The sequence below is a fragment of the Phoxinus phoxinus genome (assembly GCF_949152265.1).
Source record: "Phoxinus phoxinus genome assembly, chromosome: 22".
Classification (NCBI taxonomy): domain Eukaryota; kingdom Metazoa; phylum Chordata; class Actinopteri; order Cypriniformes; family Leuciscidae; genus Phoxinus; species Phoxinus phoxinus.
In genome coordinates, this window is record NC_136897.1 from 13,590,480 (window position 1) to 13,612,947 (window position 22,468).

The following is a 22,468-nucleotide window of genomic DNA, read 5'->3' on the forward strand; positions in this document are numbered from 1 at the left end:
GCAGATATTAAAAACACAGTCTACTAATACTTTAATGAGAGTTAGTATAAAGTTAAAGTTAGTAGAATGTCTACAGTGTACCATCGAAATAAAGTGTTACCCTAAAGTTTAACAATAATTTTTTCAGAAAAAAAAATTATATTGCGCTCCTATTTATTGCACTCCATTTGTCTGATGTGCTGAACTCTATGAAGTTTAACAGAGAACCACTTATCGTCAGTACAAGCCTGTTTGCAAAATGAAATTATATGCGTGACTGTCTAACATTTAAAGATAATTCAAGTTATGGACTGAGGAAAACGCGTCTCAAATGATTAAACGGCACACAAACACATTCGTCAAAGCACATGACAGGGCAAGCAACATTACACGATTTGCTTCTGTTTGTTTTGTCATTCTCATGTTTAGGCCAACTTGGTTTTTGCTCTTTTCCTCCACTATTTTCCAGAAGTGTTTTTCCATAGAAAAAGTAAAGTGACGTGAACAGATGTTTTCCATGCATATACAGGTTTCTTGTATACAAACAATACCGGATGCGCGCGCATCCTAGAGGCAAGACCGCTATATGTTATGCCGAGTTCTGTAAAAGAACATTGTAATTAACGTAGATTTCACATTGTTTGTAAATTCTTGTTGACTCAATAATAAACTGCAATTTCAGAGTTGGATCTGTTTGCTTGTGTTTCATTTGCATATTAATATAACATTATGTAAAACGTTAGTTAGTTGACTAGTATGAAATTGTCCAACTAAGTTTGCGAATCATAAAAACCTGACATACTCTATTTATTTAGGTTAGTTTACAGCACAACAGCTCCGCGTCATCTCTGCTTCTGCTAGATATAGCCGTAAAGACTGTTGCTTTCTGCCTCTTAGATGCGCGCGCATCTATGTGATGACGTTGCACAGAAACCCGTGTATAGTAAACAGATGCGATTAACCAATAATCAAAATCAGTGCCAATTATTTTCATTATCAATTATTGCAGCCCTAGTATAGCAAAGAATTGAAGGTGTCAACACAGAAATTAACCCTTAAGAAGGGGTTAATGTAAAAATAAACTAACTCCATTTATATCTGTGTGTGTTTCTCATGTCTCTACAGTAACAGACATGGCGTATAGGAAAGTGCGTGCTGGCCACGGTTCTCTCCGTGTGCGGGATCTGGAGAGTGTGGAGCTTCACACAGCTTCCCTGGAACTGGAATGGGACATGGAGAAGGAGCTGGAGGAACCGGGCCTGGACCGCTTCCAGCTGGAGTGTGTGGAGCATCAACCTGTGAGCAGCTCTTCTGGCGGGGGCATGGACCCAGACCTGGAACCAATTCAACCCTCCGTCTCCCCTCACGGGCGTTTTGAGCGTCTCCAGGAGGACCCTAATTACGTCTCTCGTTTCAGCCGAGCGGTACCCAAGGACCAGAGATGGAATGGGACCTGCCTGGCTAAATACCTACTAGCAGGGCTGGGTGTGTTTGCTCTGGGGCTGCTCATTGGACGATATGCCTTCAGCAGGGAGCAAGTGAAGGTAGAGCCGAGTGCAGACACAGATGTGCTGGAGAAGATTGTTCAGGGAATCACAGCAGAGAAAATACAAGCACTGCTGAGGTAAATGTTTCTATTGTAATGTAAACACACCGTTTTTTTTTTTTTATTCAGAGTGAAAGTGGAAAAACACAGTGGATCTTTTACGGTAATAAATAAATAAAGAAAAGTAGGTTTTGCAGAAGGAATTAAGGAAAGGATTTGCAACAACAGATGACAACAGATTTAATATCAACATCATAATATGAACATGTTAGGGTGTTCCCTTGGCTATGGGCTTTTTAAGCACTGAGATGTGTTTTACAGAAGTTTCATTTCACCGATTTAATTTGCCTACTAATATCCAACAGTGGATACAGTATACTTGCTCCACAGGACAATATAAACATCAATATATCAATATATTATTCTTCATTCAGTTCCTTGCTACATAATCAGATTCAACATATTATTATTTGTATTTATTTTTACTAATTATCTAAATAAAGTAGCCTATAGTCCTACAAAGCTATTATTACCAGAGCATGTGATCAGAGCAGGTAATTTTACCATTGTTGCCCTATTGTAAACAGAAGTCTACTACTGAGAAATGTCACGTTATTTGAGCAGACTTTGGTTTTCCAGTGCGTGATCAATACATGGTTGGAGCGTTTGGGCCGTGAACGACAGAGCAGAACGCGCCGCGCAAACACGGAGCGGAACATTAAGCAGAGAGCACAGCAGCGCGTTGACACACACACGGAGTGGAAAAGACCCGCTCGTGAAACCTGATCGCCGAACACGGAGGTTGGGCTTATATTTTCGGCCTTTTTTCTCTTTCAGCCAAAAACCGAAAATGGCATTTTCGACTGATAATTTTCGGCGGTCGAAAATTCGGTGCATCCTTGTCCTTTTCCATCATGACAGTGTGACTTGGTTCGGCACACTCATAATAGCAGCCGCAACAGCATATATACGCAGAATACTTGCCCATTATTGGCTGATAAGAGAAGATATTTTCGGGGAGCTGAATACTATAAAGTTCTACGGGGGGATTAAGATATTTGACTAGACATTCAGAGAGTGAGGTGAGGAATCAGACAGAAACTTCAAGGGCGTTCCAGCCAGTGAGGAGAAGTGAACCATACTGAGGAAGCAGATGCAGGGACAGTGTTTCACTGGGACAGGCTCTTTGGGACCTTCATCTTTTAAAAAAAGCAGTCCTACAGCCAAAGTTGTGCACAGCTTATTCCCACTAGTGGCAAAGCTGCCTTGTTCACTCTGAGCCCAGCTGTGTAGTCTCTGACAGGCAGACTAAAGTCGCAAGCAGGTACTGATGTTAAAATTAAATGCAGACAAACCTCAAGCGATAACACATTGTTTTTGGAGCACGGATCATGGCGAGCATGTATATTCGTGTCAAAAAAGATAACTCGGTTTCCTCTGAACCAAAACCGCCTGACTCCTGAAACAGGCTTTGCGGTAGTGTCAATTTATAATTTATTTTGTCACATTTATATTTCAGACCGCAGCGCCAACAGCTCATCTCAGATCCTTTTTTCGAGCGGGGAAGAGCAGGCGATATTACAATGCGCCGAGGCTGCAAAGGCGAGAAGTCTAAACATTTTGATGGCTTTATTTACCCCACATACATGCAGCCTCTTAATATTCACACTGCAGCTTGAAGAAATACGAATGTGTGTGAGGATAATTGAATTATTTACTATTTAGATGAAGCAGAAATTGTTTCAATGGACTGTGGAAAATGGTTGCCCTATAGGAGGAAGCTCTGTGGCGTGCAGAGATTAAAGGAGATCGTTGAATTATACTCCAAATCTCACTGTAAATCTCTTTGTCCCTCGTGTTAAGCTGAGGTCTCTCTTCAGCTTGCATGAAATGGAGCCTTGGGAAAGCTTTTGAAGATCTTTGCTAACTGCTTCAATACACATTCTAATAAGCTTGTTAGGAAAAAAAAATTCAGGACACGTCAACCACTGTCTGTGTAGATTCTCGCTAACCATGTCTGAAGTGAAAATCACAAGACAAACGCATTTTTGTATGTAACATTCAATTGTGACTACATTTTTCAATTCGTTTTTCATAAAAGTTGTCATTGTCCGTATCTGATAATGTGTTGACAGACAACTATTAAATATTAATATCACAATATTATTTTCACAGAAAAGGTATGTATATGAAACCAGGCTAATATGCCATTTAAAAATATGAAACAAAATATTTTCATATTAACCCCCTGGGGTCGACAATCACGCCGGCGTGATCTGCTCGCTTTTTTTTTCGAATCCAGGGCCCAGAAAACACCTCAGACCCCAGAGGGTTAAAAACAATAAAAATAATATATATACAATTTTGTATGAATATGTATTTTATTTAGTTCATTAGAAAATAACATATGAGCACTTTAACCAGCATCTGTATAAATTCACTCTACCATGTCTAAGGTGACAAAATATATATTTGTTTTATCAATTGTCAGACAATTAAACTGACAATTATGTGCGGTAAATTTGTGTGAATTCCATACATTTGTCAGAACTTTAGCCTGCAGTTGCATATCCTAAGATTCAGCCACGCTACAGTCTTTTTGATGTACACCCTATGATTTTTAATTATTGTCCCCATCTGGCCGCCCCATAAAACATTTCCTGGAGGTGCCACTGAGAGACACACTCTAACTTGTATAGCCATTGTAGTGGGGCTGAAAATCATCCATTTTAAGTCACATTCAATTATGGTGAAGCAGAAATTCTGTACTCATGCCATTTGTTTTTTCCAAAAAAAACATGCTCTGCCAAAGCCTCCATTTTCTTTTGGCTTGTGACCGTGTTTATTTCTTCGATTCTGGCCTAATTTACACATCAAAGGTGAGCGCGGGGGAAGAACAGTTCCAGTAAAACGAGATTAGCCTAAAATCCCATGAAGAAGAAGTGTGTTTCCCACTGTTCGGGTCTCTCTAATGGTGCTCTTTATCTCCTGTTGACGCTCACTCTTAATTGCTGGACGCAATTGATCGAGCCGTCCTCTGGATACGCATTCTTATCCAGGACTGCTTAGATCTAGGGTCCTAGAGGTAGGTCAGATTTAGGAGCGTGCCATTGAGGGAGTCCATCTGAGTCTCTGTAAAGACTCGGGTTCATAATTTGAATCCCAACCCCAGTCATTAGGGATAAAAGCAACTAGACAGGAAGAGCATTGTAGGTAGAGATGCTGGGGCTGTCCCAATATCCACACCTGTGGTCTTTGCAACTGACCACTTGTCTACTTATATGGCCGTATTTGGTCCAAATGTTAAACTTTTTATTATCTGATGGGACACACTTGCTTTTACACGTGGTTCTTTTCAATTCTTTGCACTTTAAAATAAACTTCTAAATGAGGATTTAGTAGTCCTTATGTAACAGATGACACAATGTAATTGTTGTGTTTCTAATAAAGCAGTTCATTTCTGAACGAATAAAATGTGCAACACTACGTTTTACTACTGAACTAGGTCCCAATTTATATTAAATACTAAATTTATATCTTTCTTCGTTTGTTTAATGACTTTAGTAATATATAAAAGACAATAATTTAACCAGTCATATAAAAAAGTGACTTCCCCCCCACACAGTGTAATCACTGGCCCTTGAATTTATTTGTACTGCAGCTTCTATGTATGAGTTAGCACATTTTACTCTTGTTGGAGGACAGTGAAAAACACAGGCACTAGAGAATAGAATCTGTTTTGGGCCTCAGCCAAATTGAATTTATATATGCAATCATCCATTAATCAATGCAACTTAAGTCATATTATCATTGCTGGTGGGATGCCAGTCACTGATGAAACAGAACAAAGGGCTGCTTTTAGAAATCATTATATCACTCTAAAATGTGGAATAGACACTCTACAAAACTACGGTTGAGGTCATGAGGGCATGTTAAAAGGATGTTTCGCATATTAATGAAATTTATACAGAAGCTTTGAGAAAATGTGATTGTCAGCTAAACTAACCATCAACTGATGACCTTTATAATGTGTATTTCTTTAAAAGGGAATGTTTATTCCTGATATACTCTATAATTCATTTATTTTAAGACATTTACCCTTTAATACTTTTATTCAACAGACACAATAAACTGCTCAAACAGTAAAGACATTTATAATGTTACGAAATATATATTTTAATTAAATGTTTTTCTGGAAACACTTGTGCTGCTTAATATTTTTGTAAAAAAACATTATTCTGAAACCGTGTTTCCAAAATGCATGCACCAAATGCTCCAAAATGTGTAAATGACCTATTAGCCTGCACCCTCATGACAGTTTCATGACAGAACTAGATATTTTACTTTAAAATAGAAATAAAAAGGAGTAAAAATATACTTTCCTCCATATGATAAACTATAAAATAAAATAAAAATTGTCTTAATTTTCATAAACCTTCAAACTAAAATTTGGCAGCCTGCTTATCCAGTACTTTTTTGTGATTATTATTTGTTATTATTTGCAGCTAAAGAAGCATAAATAAAAATCCCATCGCAACTGACCTATGACCTATGGTTGGCTATTTTGACACTTCCTGTTACGTCACTTCCTGAACGCGTTGTTTGTGTTTGAGCTCCGTCGATTTGATTCAAAATCCGGGATTTCTCTCTTTAAACTCACTTACAACTAATATTTTCTACTTTTTCTCACTGAGAAACACTGACGCTCAAAATATCGTAGTTACAACGCGGACTGTTGAGTAGACGCGTCTCAAACCGATTGACCCAATACCGGTCCGTTACACCTGTGGGTCGGACGGCTGAGCGCGTCTTCTTTACACTCACTTACAAACGAACATTTTCTACTTTTACTCACTGAGAAGCACTGCTGCTCAAAATCTCATAGTTACAACGCGGACTGTTGAGTAGACGCGTCTCAAACCGATTGACCCAATACCGGTCCGCTACACCTGTGGGTCGGACGGCTGAGCGCGTCTTCTTTACACTCACTTACAAACGAACATTTTCTCGCCTATCGTGCGTCTACATCACACCCGTACCATTAAAAAGACAGATTATATCCAAGATTTCAGTTATAAATTAGCGTTAATATTGATAGCATCACTGGTAGCGTCGTTGCTAACTTACTGTCCATCTGTTTAAATGGCGAATATATCAAATGTAACGTTATGTTGTCTACCTTTTGGTGCAGGTGAGGACACATTCGAGCTGCAGGCGGTGCAGTCTGAGCTGGAAGCTGTAGAGAAGCAGATCAGCGACCTTTTAGAGAGACAAGCCGAGCTAAGAGACCGGCGTTTAGCTCTTGAAACATCTCGCGTCGATGCACACAAATCAGTTAATAATCCGCAGACTCCGATTGCGTCAACACCGTGCGTCTCTCAGCATTGGTCCCGTGCGCCAAGGCGGTTCTCACAACAAGTTTCATACACCCCGGCTCCGAGGCGCCGTCACGAAGCTTGGGTTGTTTCACAGCGGAAGACGCGAAGAATCTCTCCGCCCCTCCCGGTTTTCGAGATTTCCACTCAGAACCGCTTCTCCCCTCTTCGCGAAACGGAACGCGATGCTGTGATTATCGGCGATTCAATTGTTCGGAACGTCCACGCTACGTCAGGTAAAAGTAAGGTGCGTAGCCACTGTTTTCCTGATGACCGTGTTTCTGATATTGCTGCGCGAGTACCCGAGATCTTGAACGGTGACGAGCGCGTCGGAGCTGTCGTCTTGCACGCAGGAGCGAACGACGTCAGGCTGCGGCAGACGGAGGTTTTGAAAAAGGATTATAGGAACCTAATCGAGACGGTACGCACCGCATCGCCTGAAATAACGATCATCGTGTCTGGGCCGCTTCCCACGTATCGACAAGGGCATGAGAAGTTCAGTAGATTATTCGCGCTAAATGAATGGTTAATGTCATGGTGCAATGAGCAGAAACTGCTCTTTATTAATAATTGGAATCTGTTTTGGGAGCGACCTAGGCTCTTCCGCGCTGATGGCTTACACCCAAGTAGAAATGGAGCGGATCTTCTGTCGGATAACATCTCCAAGACGTTAAAAACCGTTTGACTAGTTACCAAAAATCCAAATCACAGTCTCTGCTGCACCAAATTAATTGATATAAATACTAGTGTAGAACATTTAATAGAAACTGTGTCTATTCCTCGTTTAGTGAGATCAAATAATAAATCTACTGTAGGATCTAGGAAAAATCTAATTGTTATTAAAACAGAAAATCTCGCTATTAGTGAACAAAAACAATTTCTAAAGCTAGGTCTTCTGAACATTAGATCACTCACACCTAAAGCAGCTATTGTAAATGAAATAGTCACAGATAATAGCATCGATGTACTTTGCCTTACTGAAACCTGGCTTAAACCAAATGACTATTTCGGTCTAAATGAGTCCACTCCACCAGGATACTGTTATAAGCATGAGCCCCGTCTGATTGGTCGTGGCGGCGGTGTTGCAACAATCTATAGAGATATTCTTAATGTTACTCAGAAAACAGGCCACAGGTTTAATTCGTTTGAAGTACTTGTATTAAATGTTACGCTCTTAGATGTAAGGAAAAAATCCCTATTATCTCTAGCCTTGGTTACCGTATATAGACCGCCAGGGCCCTACGCTGATTTCCTAAAAGAGTTTGCAGATTTTCTCTCAGATCTATTGGTCAACGTCGATAAAGCATTAATTGTTGGAGATTTCAACATACACGTAGATAATTTAAATGATGCGTTAGGGGCTGCGTTCACAGATTTATTAAACTCCTTTGGGGTCAAGCAAAACGTCACCGGACCAACTCATCGTCTTAATCATACACTCGATTTAATTATATCATATGGAACCGATCCAACCGATATAGATATCATTCCACAAAGTGATGGTGTCAGTGACCACTTCCTGGTAACTTGTATATTACGGACTACAGTACTATGTCATACTGCGCCGCGTTACCGACCAGGCAGAACAATCCTTCCATCCACCATAGATAATTTCTCAAATTGCTTATCTGATTTGTCTCAGTTACTGCCTGAACCCAAACAAACAGACGAATTAGAGGAAGTAACTAGCATTATGAGCACCATTCTCTCTAGAACATTGGATATTGTTGCACCCATTAGATTAAAAAAGGTCAGAGAGAAAAGTAAAGCACCATGGTACAACAATACTACGCATGTTCTAAAGAGAGAAACCCGTAAATTAGAGCGTAAATGGAAACAAACTAATTTAGAGGTCTTTAGAATCGCGTGGAAAGACAGTATGTCACGTTATAAAAAGGCCCTAAAAGCGGCAAGGGCTGAGCATCTCCGCAAACTAATAGAAAACAACCAAAATAATCCAAGATTTTTATTTACCACCGTGGCTAGACTAATAAATAAACAAACGTCACCTGACCAAAATATCCCGTTACAGTTTAGCAGTAATGATTTCATGAACTTCTTCACTGAGAAAATAGAAAGCATCAGAACCACAATTGTAAACACTCAATCTTCAATCGCGCCTTATAAATCAGCCTCAATTATCACCCCGCAAGAACAATTACAGTGCTTTACAACTATAGAACAAAAAGAGCTAAATAAACTTATCACTTCATCTAAAACAACAACGTGCTTATTAGATCCTATACCAACTAAACTACTGAAAGAAGTGTTACCTGTAGTGGAAGAGCCTCTACTCAATATCATTAACTCGTCTCTATCTTTAGGTCACGTTCCAAAAACATTTAAACTGGCAGTTATAAAACCTCTTATTAAGAAACCACAATTAGACCCACATAATCTAGCAAATTATAGACCCATTTCAAATCTTCCATTTATGTCTAAAATATTAGAAAAAGTTGTGTCCGCTCAACTGAGCTCTTTTTTGCAAGAAAATGACATCTATGAAAAGTTTCAGTCTGGATTCAGGCCGCACCATAGCACAGAAACTGCGCTCGTTAAAATCACTAATGATTTACTTTTAGCTTCAGACCAAGGCTGTATCTCAATACTAGTTTTACTTGATCTTAGTGCTGCGTTCGATACTATAGATCACACAATACTCTTAGATCGACTACAAAATTATACTGGCGTTCAAGGACAAGCATTAAGCTGGTTTAGATCATACTTATCAGACCGTTACCATTTTGTCTATTTAAATGGAAAAAAATCGATCATAACTTCAGTAAACTATGGAGTGCCGCAGGGATCTGTGCTAGGCCCTCTATTATTCTCAATATATATGCTGCCACTTGGAAATATTATAAGGAAACATGGAATTAGTTTCCATTGTTATGCTGATGACACTCAATTATATATTTCATCACGGCCGGATGAAAACGCTAAATTATCAAAATTGACAGAGTGTGTTAAAGATATAAAAGATTGGATGACGCGTAATTTTCTTCTATTAAATCCAGACAAGACGGAGGTACTACTCATCGGTTCAAAAAACCGCCCACAAAACCTCTCACAATACAACTTTAACATAGTAGGATGTCCTGCTACTTTATCCTCTACAGTAAAAGACCTGGGTGTCATACTAGACTGCGACCTGTCTTTTAAAAATCATATTTCATATGTTACAAAAACGGCATTTTTTCACCTTAGAAACATTGCTAAGCTACGTAATATGCTGTCAGTTTCTGATGCAGAAAAGTTAGTTCATGCATTCATGACCTCGAGACTAGATTACTGTAATGCTCTATTAGCTGGTTGTCCTGCATCCTCAATAAACAAGCTACAGTTAGTCCAAAATGCAGCTGCTAGAGTTCTTACCAGATCAAGAAAATATGATCATATAACACCGATCTTATCATCTCTACACTGGTTACCTATAAAGTTCCGTATTAATTATAAGGTATTGTTACTGACTTATAAAGCCCTAAACGACTTAGCTCCAGTTTATTTAACGGATCTTCTATCGCCCTATAATCCATCGCGCTCTTTAAGATCGCTAAATTCGAGGCTTTTGGTCGTACCTAGGATATCGAAGTCCACCAAAGGAGGGAGAGCATTCTCACATTTAGCTCCAAAACTCTGGAATAGCCTTCCTGATACTGTTCGTTGCTCAGACTCGCTCTCCCAGTTCAAAACTAGATTAAAGACGCATCTCTTTAACCAGGCATTCATATAAATGTTTTAATCTTACAGTTAAATCCGGCCTCTAGTTCATAACCGCCAGAGGAGAACTGGCCCCCGACTGAGCCTGGGTTCTCCCAAGGTTTTTTTTTTCTCCATTAGGTCACCTGATGGAGTTTTTCGTTTCCTTGCCACTGTTGCCTTTGGCTTGCTCAGTTGGGGATATTCAATTTAATTAATCAATCAATATTACTATTGATTAGCATTACCAAACATGGACGTTTTATTATTATTTTAATTTAACACTGTGAAGCTGCTTTGATACAATCTGTATTGTGAAAAGCGCTATACAAATATTCTTGACTTGACTTGACTTGACTCAATCCATGAACTTGTTTTATATAAAAAGTATATGCATTCGCACTGCATAAACAACAACTTGTCGATTCATGCTGCAGAACAATTTTACCACACATAATGCCTAGTTTTACTGTTATTATTAAATATAATTGCGAACTCTTCGAATCAAAAGCTGGCTTTTGGTATCTCTGAGTATGCTACTCATGAGCCTTTTTTGCAATCGTGATAGATAATGTGTTATAATCTCACTTTATCATCACTTGAAATATAATACACATAGATACACGTATAGCCACAGGTGTGGGAAAAAATCACAACTAATCATAACCTCCAGCCTCTACAGAGCGGTTATCACCTTTCCTCCATATGATACAATTCTCCCCTCAGAATGACTTTCATAAAGTGAGATAAACTGCCCTCATCTGTAAGGAAAATATGGAACACCTCTCATTCTAACACAGACTAGAAACCTCAAGAAATAACGCACACCATAACACCCATGACATTATGATTGAATACTTTTGAATAAATAGCGCTGCACACCATCTTGGGAATATTGCGCCCAACTTTAAGAATTGCTGCTGCCTGCATTACTTCTGTCGGGAAACACCATGGGAATTGAATAATGGTACAATTGGGTGTCAACATTTCCCATTCTCGAGACAGAACAATGCTATTATTGTGTGACAGAAGTATCAATAATTGCATGTTTTGCTGTTGCGAATGATTGCGTGTAAAGAGGAAATGCAGTAAGGGAACATGCAGATATAGCCGGTGTGGATTTCACAAGCGGTGTGTGTGTGTATCAAGCTGGATGATTGTGCTGCAACATTATCTTGTTTATATAAGAGTATGTCTTTGTTTTCCTTGCAGTTTGCTGACTTTGCAATAGGCCTTTCTCTGAAGGCTAAATCCTATCATTACGATGTGTATGCAGCGGCAGAACAAAATTGATATTCCCTGAGGAGGAAATCAATATTAATAACAGTGCGCTACAACAACCATCTAATAAGTAGCACTGTAACCTCTTCCCATTGTCACTTCTCGGGAAAATAGGATGCTGGTCTCCTTTTGTTAAAGGTGGAGTTAAATTCAAATGGACAGCTGAATTATGCTTCATGGTTGTAGCTTTCACTCGTTTTAACCTAGCAGGTTTGATCCTTTCCTAAGTGTGGTCAGCTGTGAAATAACAGTGGACTACAACGTTTTCTTGTCTTGGTCGTCTTCTGGGGGCTTTCTGTCTCTTTTACAAACCTCTTAAGGGCAAGAAGTCTTGATGACTGTTCAGGAGTTCTTGAAACGTCCCGGTTTTTTATCGGACAGGGCGCAAGGGTTGATTTACCAAAGTAGGTATACCTGTTGGTCCTGGAACAACATTCCTATCAAAAAACATGTATTTCAAGTTGTGTTAAAGGATTAGTTCACTTCAGAATTAACATTTCCTGATGGTTTACTCGCCCCCACGTCATCCAAGATTTTCATGTCTTTCTTTCTTCAGTCGAAAATAAATTAAGGTTTTTGATGTAAACGGTGCAGGATTTTTCTCCATATAGTGGACTTTAATGGGGTACAACGGATTGTTCCAAATTGCAGTTTCAATGGGCTCTACATGATCCCAGCCAAGGAATAAGGGCCTTATCTGGCAAAATGATGTCATTTAAAAAAAAAAAAATGTTTTTTATTATATTTGACCCTGGACCACAAAACCAGTCATAAGTCGCACGGGTATATTTGTGGCAATAGCCTACAAAACACTGTAGCCTATGGGTCAAAATTATAGATTTTTATTTTATGCCAAAAATCATTAGGATATTAAGTAAAGATCGTGATCCATGAAAATATTTTGTAATTTTCCTACCTTAAATATATCAAATTTTTATTTTTGTGAGTGGAACAGAAATGGACACCTTTAAAGACAATTTTCTCAATATTTTTGCACCCTCAGATTCCCGATTTTAAAATAGTTGTATCTCGGCCAAATATTGTACATCGGGCTTAAAATCCTGTAGTGTGAACTAGGCATTAGTCTTCGCACGTTCACTTTGTAAACACTAGGTTGGTTCTTCTGCCTACTGTATGTCATGCGTGACCTTTCCAACGTGATTCCGTAATGCGTGGCGCATCGCAGAGCTAGTGCAAGACGAGCATTTGTGGTTAAAAAGAATGGAAATGTTTATTTATTTATTTTTTTTTAAATGACCGATCGTTTCGCTAAGACCCTTAATCCCCACTGGGATCATGTAGAGCCCTTTGAAGCTGCATTGAAACTGCAATTTGGACTTTCAACCCGTTTGTCCCCATAGTCCACTATATGGAGTAAAATCCTAGAATGCTTTCCTCAAAAACCTTAATTAATTTTTGACTGAAGAAAGAAAGACATGAACATCTTGGATGATATGGGGATGAGTAAGTTATAAGGAAATTTTCATTCTGAAGTGAACTAATCCTTTAAAGGAGAACTCCGGTCAATTTTAACATTGAGCTCAATTTTTTGTAAATTTGGAGTGCTGTCAATACAGAGAACAACGACAAAAATCGGTGTTGCCTACACCGCGTTATCCTCTTTTTAAAATGTGCACCCTATTGACTTGAATGGGGTCTAATTTTAAACCTGCTTTTATTTCTCTTATCATCCTTGATGTGTCATACAAGTCCCCAGCTATGTTGAGTGATTCCTTCAGAGTGAACACGGTGAATCTGACTGCATTAGATGTGAAAGATATTAATAAAAATTATGTTATATCAGCCAGCGCACATAACTGTATTTAGTTTCTGTTTTCGGTCGAAGTCCAAAGTAGTCGATTGTCGAGTTCACGCGCATCGGTTTAGTTACCTATGATCACGCGCGTGAACTCGACAATCAACTGGAGTTAGACATTGAATAATAATTACATTAAATTATTTTCCAGAAAAAATATGACGATGTTCTGTTGGTGTCGTGTGTCTACTGTACATTGCACATCCTGTCCCGATCGCAATAACCGTTAAATGTGCTGGTATTCAAAAACCTTGGGTACCTCTGTCTCTATCAGCTTAAAAAAACACACAAATGGCTGAGAACTGAAACTGAAGTTTGATAATGTCCTAATATTAGTGCAAATTGAGCTTATATCTTTCTTGCTTCTAACAATATTTTGGGGGATTGGGGAGAAATTAATTGCAATGGTGGCGTGTCAGTTCAGTCAAACGGTTAAAAATAGCTGGAAATATGTGTAGTAAATGTATATAGGCACTCTGATTCTTTCAAGTATAAGTGTTTTGTTTGATTATGTCAGATTATTCACACATAAATCTATACAGAGAATTCTGGCTTAAATGGAAAAACATAACTTTATTTCACAAAGAAAACAAAGCAATATACAGACACTAACCTTGCAAACTTACTCAAAATGCTCATATGAGCCCAGTTTCTTCTCAACACAATAAATACACTAGGGGTGTGTATGACGGTTACTCATTCTGCGATAATTATTCAAAAAGTAAAAAATACTACTCGATTTTGCTTTACTCCTTGTGTGAAGCCAGCCAATCAGAAGTGGCAATTTTTCAGTCAGTGCTTGGCTTTTTTTCTTCTTCATCTTCAATATGTGTCAGATGAACTGAGGACTGAGTTCAGGGGACTATTAACCACAGCAACAGAAAGCTTTTTTCATTTTTAACACTAATCTAAAAAGTAGATTTGACGGGTAAAAACAACACGGCTGAATGTGCTGCTTTAATAGGAAAAGTATTTTTTTTGTGAGGGAAGGAACATTTGGACCAATTTGTAAAATTGCTTTGAAAGAATCAAAATCTTTTTTCAGTCATACACAAATAACCTGAGAAAACAGAAATGATTGGTTAGTGACTTTCTGCACTTATTAAATTAGACGATAAGCCCACCCTCTCACATTTCCTCACATCTCTGGCACAACAGTGCAGTTGATTTCCTTCATATCTTGATGGCTGGCAGCCTGGCAGGAGAACAGCTATTTTAAGTAATGAACTTTTTAAAATTTTATCTCTGGAGCAGCCGTGCGAATGAGCCTCAGCGTGAGGCCTAAACCAAAGCGTTTCTAGTCCCTCCGAAAAAAACGTTTAAAGTTAATTTTTGTGACACGTCTGGAGTGTGTGAGGAGGTGTAATAGTGCAATGTGGGCCATCAGAAGTCACAGACACTCTCAACCACCCTCTGCTTGTAAGACACATGACATTTAACACTGATTTATCAGAGGATTACCAAAGTGACTCTCTCCAGGTCGTGGGAGTTATTAAGGAGGAAGGTGACACACAGGCTCCAAATGGATGCCACATGCAGGCAAATGTCCCATAACTCATGCTGGCCTCCACAAGTTCTGCACCCACAATGACCCTGAAAGTGCAACTGCTTCATTGCCACGCTACATAAATGTAAATCAATGAAGTCTGAGGGGCAAATTCACTAAACATCCCTTTTGTATCAGTTATAGGCCCTGATATACTCACTGCAAAGTTATTTTTCGTTCTTCGCTTAGGGGTAAAAATAAGTTTGAAATACCTTTGCAGAGTTATACTGCACCCCGAAGCCGCCCACGCTACTGGGAGCTGCGTTTAGATGAAAATGTAATATGTGCTACATGTTTTTTCTAAAATAAAGCCACATCAGTTCTTCAATTTAGCTTGAAGTATATCGGAGCCTTAATTCATCGCACACGTTAAATACTGTCTTATTCACTAATTCACTCCAGCTTAACCAGGCGCTATCTACTCATAAAGTGCCAATACAGTGATTGTCATTTATTTCAGCACAAACATGCCTTCTTTGTATGTAAATTAGGCTCATTATAGATGCCTCATTCATGATACAATACAACACGTGACTGAGGGGCCATTTGCATGACACCGTTTTCAACTAAAAACGTTTTGTGTTTTGGCCTTTAATTTACATGACGACAACATTTTGGGGGCCTAAAAACGCAAAAACTTTCTGAATTAAAAAAAAAAATCTATTACCGTTATTGTGAAAATAAATTTGTCAAATTTGTGAAAACAATGACGTCATATTTTGTGTTCAGTCTATTGGCGCAAAGTGTTTCTTTACAAAGTGACATCGCCAACTACTGGCCACGTATAATAGAACATTTTTAGTTGTTTTCGCAGCTCAGTTTGAACTGGGATCATTTTTACATTGTTGTCATCTGTACGCTAAAAATGTTTCCATATTTAGGACATCGTTGTCGTGTAAACATACCCTAACTCATAAAACTGAACAGTAAACAGTGCTAATCAAACAAGATCACAATTCACACAAAACTCAAACCCAAAACAGACATTACACTGTGATATTGATTTTATGGTGTTTTCAGAAAGAAAGAAAAAAAATATTTCTCTTAAAGGACAAGTTCGGTATTTTACACTTAAAGCCCTGTTTTCAGATCGTTTCTCATGAAATAGAACTGTTAAGATTGAAATTTGGACACATGCTGCTGGCCCGAGAATATTCGGTTTCTGTGGTAGCACCCCCCCCCCCCCCCCCCCCCCACCTCCACAATGGCTGCATAGGTGCCCAAGAAATATCCTTCCTAAAACGCATTAAACTTTCGTTTACAAAGACGTGAAACTCAACGAGTGGTCAGGGGTGTTCACTGATATGCTCACACAAAAATCGCTGCAAACGATGCTTTCCAACAGGTTTTATCGTAGTTTTTGTCCAACTCCATTGACTTGTATTGGATGTGCTGTGAGGTACGGTATTACAAAAACTACAATAAAACCTGTTGAAAAGCATCTTTTGCAGCGATTTTTGTGTGAGCATGTCAGTGAACACCCCTTGCCACTCGGTGAGTTTCACGTCTTTGTAAACGAAAGTTTCATCCGTTTTAGGAAGGACTGTTCCAGTGCACCTATGCAGCCATTGTGGAGGTGGGGGGGGTGCTGCTACCACAGAAACCGAAAATTCTCGGGCCAGTAGCATGTGTCCAAATTTCAATCTTAACCGTTCTATTTCATGAGAAACAATCTGAAAACAGGGCTTTAAGTGTAAATACCGAACTTGTCCTTTAAGGTTTAAGCATCCAACATTTCTACATGAAAATATATAGTTGCCTTGACATTTTAGGAGGTTCCTGCAAGGGAATCATATTCGGGGGTTTGTGGCATGAAAAAATAATATAACAATCCTTGGCTTAAACAATAAGGCTTGGCAATAACAAGGTCATGGGTTTTGTTTTGTAGGTAATGCATGAAATGTGCCATTACCTGATTTTTACAGGGCTTTTTTATGAATCGTGTACAAAAACTAAGCAAAAATGTTTTGCTGTCTTCAGGTGCATGCTTTCAAAGTGCACATTTTTTTTAACTATTCTGTTATTGCCTTTGTGTAAACTACAAAAATGCTAATTTGTGAAAACGGTGACGTCATGCGCATGCGTATTACGTTTTCAGTCTATAGGCGAGTAGTGTTTCTTTACAAAGTGACATCGCCAACTACTGGCCTGGGATGCATAATACAGCGTTTTAAATCATTTTCGCAGATCCATGGGAACGGGGGTGGCTTTGGTAACGTTGTCATCTGTACACACACAAAAAAAACCTAAAGGATCAACTTTTTCGTTTTTAGTACATCGTTGTTGTGTAAACCTAACCTCGGTCTTAGTGAATTTCCTCCTCACTGTCATAACTTATTTGGGTTTCAACCCCAGTGTTGTAGGTTTATCAGAATAATGTAACCAAATCTGACATATAGAAGATCTAGACCCACTATCACCCTAACTAAATGTATGTTCTTTTGTGCTCCTTGTCCCTTTTCCACCCACAAGAATATCTAAGATTAGATAGAGATTATCTAAGATAGAGAATATCTAAGATTTTTTTATTTTTTTTCGTTTGTTTTTGTGGTTTTCCTGCAGTCAGAAACAGCGATGAGATATGCAGTGTTCTGATAAGGAGAGCCTGCCAAGATCAGCCCGGGGCAATGTCATCACTATACTTACCTCTTTATTTAGCTGTGGCCACAGATCTTAGATATAGAGAAGTGCACAGGATATAGCACCCAGATAACAGTTGAATGTTTTCAACATCATGAAGTTATCTTTTTCCCTTTTACGACCTTCATATTAAATGAATGCCAGTTTGACGCTCGCATCACACAACGCGGTTTCCCGTCTATTCCAAATTGTTGTTGGATTTGATTGTTGGAATGTTGCCATTGAACCATCAATGAACCATTGACATTTCTCAACAAATTATTTGTGTGAATTAAACCGATTTCATTAGGAAGCCTTGACCCTGGGGCTCTGTAAAAACCTCGAAGTGCAATGGAAATGGAACTCGCTGAGATATCTTTTTTGATCCTACTGTGATTACACACTTTTGTGGTAATTGCAGTTTGTTTAGTGAGAGCGATTCAATTGTCCTTGACTAAATGTTGATGTTTGTGAGTGGAGGTTTTTCAAAAATAACTTTTTGGAATTGCACCAGTTCTCTTGCTGTGAAACATCTGTTTACGCAGGTGTTTGTCTGTGTGTGTGGGGGTGGTTTTGAATGTGTGTGTCTGTGTAATGCAAGTTAGGAGGATAAATCTTGGTTGAAGAGTGTAGCATTTGCCAGCGTATGTAATGACAGACCATAGCTGAGCACCAGAGAGACATTCTGCCTGGTTCTGCGTCAGTGTTTGTTTGAATCAGACATGCAGAACTAGAGCCTTTAAACTCATAAATGCTATTTTATCGCAGTTGATGAAACATATGAATTTGGTTGTGATCTAGCCTCTTCTAATGTACTGAATGTATGATTTTCACATGGTGGACGATAAAAAAAATAGCCAAAACACTTACAATGAAGGACGGGCCCAAGACTGTAATACAGATAAATAATATGTGATCACAAAACCAGTCACAAGCCACATGGGTATATTTGTGGCAATAGCTAACAATACAGTACATTGTATGGGTCAAAATTATATATGTTTCTTTTATGACAAAAATCATTAGGATATTAAGTAAAGATCATGTTCCATGAATATATTTTGTAAATTTCCTACCGTAAATATGTAAAGAATGCAGCACAATCGCAAACACAAATGGACAACTTTAAAGGTGATTTTCTCAATGTTTCGATTTTTTTGCACCCACAGATTCCAGTTTTTTAAATATTTGTATTTTAGCCAAATATTGTCCTATGCTAACAAACCATACATCAATGGAAAGATTATTTATTATTATAATAAGCTTATTATATATTAAATATAATGAAAAAATGCACCCATGTGACTGGTTTTGTGGTCCAGGGTCACATATACATTTATATATAAACTGTCAATTTAATATTGATTTATTTGCATTAATTAATCACGCTGGATTTAATTAATTCATTTAATTTACTACAATTGAAGCATGCCCAGACAGCAACATAGTGTCGGCCCAGATCCGGCCCACATCTGGTACTGGTTGAATCCACATGTACCAGGTTTGGCCCGGATCTGGGCAGACACTATGTTGCCGTCTGGGTGAAGTACATATATTCACAAAATTATTTGTAAGATTGTTTTCAAGATTATTTGTTATTGATGTTGTTTTAAAAGAAAGAAGTGAAGCCAAATAGCTTAGTCCCTCACACAATACCATAACTAATATTCTAAGTAAACCTGGTGACCACAGCATCCTCACATCAAACAGCACTCAAATTTTCTTCAGCACTTATGATGAAAGATGTCAGCGAGTTGGTTGTGTAGTTCTGAGGGATCACACACAAGCTGAGCAACTGCCATTGAGAGGAACAGAAGTGCCAATGAATAACTTTCTCCAGGTATTGTCGATCTCCCCTGTAAAGTTTGGGGCTTGCAGGTAGCTTGCTTGAGTGTTGTTGACTGGTCTGTTTGTGGACCAGTGTGAGCAGTTGGTTTTAGGCTATTTAAGAGATTCTGTGGGGGGTTTTCTTTCAAAGCCACCTGCGGGACACATCACTTCAACTCCGCTGTCTGCTGGCCCACGGCTCTGACCTTTTGTCTGATGCCTGTCTGTCTTGTCAAGTCGTAACAGTGTTAGAGAACTGGGGCTATGTATGGTTTGACCTGACAGAAACGAAGGTGTGTGCGTGTGCGTGTGCGTGTGCGTGTGTGTGTGTGTGTGTGTGTGTGTGATTTTCCTCCATGAAAGACAGCTGGATTTTCCTTTAATTTCTCCCATTGGTAGTGTGGAAATGAAATGGATACGCTACGTTACTGGTTGTCATTCGATTAAAACCTGGCCTTTTTCTTTGATAAACAAATACATTTAAAAAGAGAAATTAGTTTTACTATGCAGCGCCAGCAGCTCGTCCACAAATGTACCAAATTCAGGTTAAAATGAAACAGGCAGAACGTCAAAATGAACAAATAATTGATGACCTAGACTTACATTTAATTTACCACTGCCACATGAGCACATCCAGTTAAGGAAGTCAGCAAAAAATAGAGTTAAGATAAGTGATGAGCCATTAGAAATATAATATAATAATCTTAACAGTGAGAAACAGGAAACGCAGCTTCTATTGCATTTCATCGGTGCATATTTTCACTGGATTTGCTGATGTTAATTCAAATGTTTAAAATACACTAAAAGCACTTAAAGGCTGAACTGTGTGTCTGGTCATCCTGAAATATTTATGCACAGTCACAATACTCCGTTATAATAGGTGCAAGCTAAATTTGTGCATAATGATGTGTGACACTTTTACAACATTTTAGCAGTTAACGCAGTCAAGCAGTGACTATGCTTGTTATACACATACTTAGCTAGAGGCTACACTGTGGCTGTTTAGCATTTTGTTTTTGGTCATAATTTGGTCAGTTGTCTCCTTGCATCGATGGTTTATTTAAATCTCAAAAGTCACATGCTTTTTTTCCCCTGCACCGTTAAAACATCACTTTTGTGCACTATTTTAAATGGATGTATTGTATTGTGCCTTATTCAACTTGTCTTAGGATTGCACTTTACTCAAGGTTTCAGAATCAGTGTTCAGAATTAATAATTTTTGAAAACCAGCGCTGAAAAGACCCTCGTTTGTGAAGCAGTCCGCTGTATAAACGTATAAGACTCCCATTTTCTTCGGGACATTTCCTTAAAATTAACTTTAACCGTAATTATGTGCATTGGTACATCCCAAAACACAACACTAATGCCTCTTTGGCGCAGACATTGTACAACTCCAGCGGCTACAGCGAGGATACAGAAATGGCGGACTCTGTGATTCTCACTCAGGGGTGTGTCTATGCTAATAGGACAGACTTTTGATTTATGGGAATTTTAACAAAAAATTAAGTGGATTTTTACCATTATATACTGGTTGTTCTCAACTTTTTTTGTGTTCAAACACCTTATAAAAGTGAATTTTGCATAATAGGTCCACTTTAAATCTCAAATCAGGAAACATAACTCTACTGACTTTTGTCTTGCACCATCAAACCGTCACTTTTGTGCCAATGTTCAGACGAGCGTCTGGTGCCTTATTCAAACTGTCTCAGAGGATTGCACTTTAAACAAGGTTTGTTTTGCTTTTTCTTTTTTTTTTCTGAAGATGAATAAAAGTAAATAATGACAGAATGATGACCGAATGTAAATTTTTGCAAATAACCCTTTAATACCTTTTTGTTTTGTTTTCAAACGCATTATAATATCTGAAGATTGTCAAGCCTTTGACAGAATCCTCCATTCTAAGGTAAGAATGTCACAGGAGCAATGTTTTGGTGGTCCAAGATAAAGGTCGCTACAGTGACATTTATCTTATGAAATCAGTGTCCATTACTTCGCTGAAGTTGACAGCCCTACTCGCATCACCCCATTAAATCCTCACTGGGAGATTGAGAGATGTCTGGTTCAGAAAATGGACACATTGGATTTACAGTTCTCTACTGATTATCCTCTTTGGGATTACAGCTGCCTGGGGGAAGCGCAGGTTAAAGGTCATCCTAATTGAATCATCACTCCCTGTCCCCAGTGAGTCAGCTACATGGTTTTGGTGGTATAGTCTTAATAAGGTGGACACAAGGTTGCTGAAGAAGAGTAGGATCTTTGCTCCCTTCTTTTTCCCTTTTTTGTATTAAACCAAGCTTCCGTTGTGCCACAGAGCAGGGCGTAGGTGTCCTTACGGAGATGAGAGAAACAAGGGACCGGTGGACCTCCGCCAGCAACAAACAGATTGTGTATCCATTTTTCATTGCTCCTCTATGTCAGCCGAATCGCTGGCTTGTCATATTAACAGTTGCCGAGCCACTGCACCCAGCCAACGTGCTCTAGGCCAACATGCATTTATTACATTCACATAACAACAGTCCGCTGGTATTAACAAACTCAAGGCTTTTCACGTTTTTTTCTTTATTTCTAACTGACAGATGTTAATTGTCCCTTAGCAATTCTGATTTATGTGCAATGCGTGTGGGGTGAGAATTAATTTTCTTTCCTAGTACATTTAGGATATATTTAATAAAATTAGATGATTTGACTTCCATTATTTTCCATGGCAATTGTTATATCTGTCAAAATAGGGGGAGATATGCAAACCATTTGCACACTAAAAATGGTCGAAGATTTGTTCT

At 38.7% G+C, this 22,468-nt stretch overlaps 1 protein-coding gene across 8 annotated transcripts in view; it reads left to right on the forward strand.

Moving 5' to 3' along the window:
- Nucleotides 1–22,468, forward strand: part of naaladl2 (N-acetylated alpha-linked acidic dipeptidase like 2) — a 321,301-nt gene that overhangs the window by 97,501 nt on the left and 201,332 nt on the right. For all 8 annotated transcript variants that reach the window (XR_013795866.1, XM_079597224.1, XM_079597227.1 and 5 more), the window contains one exon: nt 1,105–1,603. Coding sequence is in view for 7 of the 8 variants with exons in the window: in XM_079597224.1 (XP_079453350.1) it covers nt 1,105–1,603 (499 nt within the window). In the remaining variant the exon portion in view is untranslated. The remainder of the gene's footprint in view (nt 1–1,104; nt 1,604–22,468) is intronic.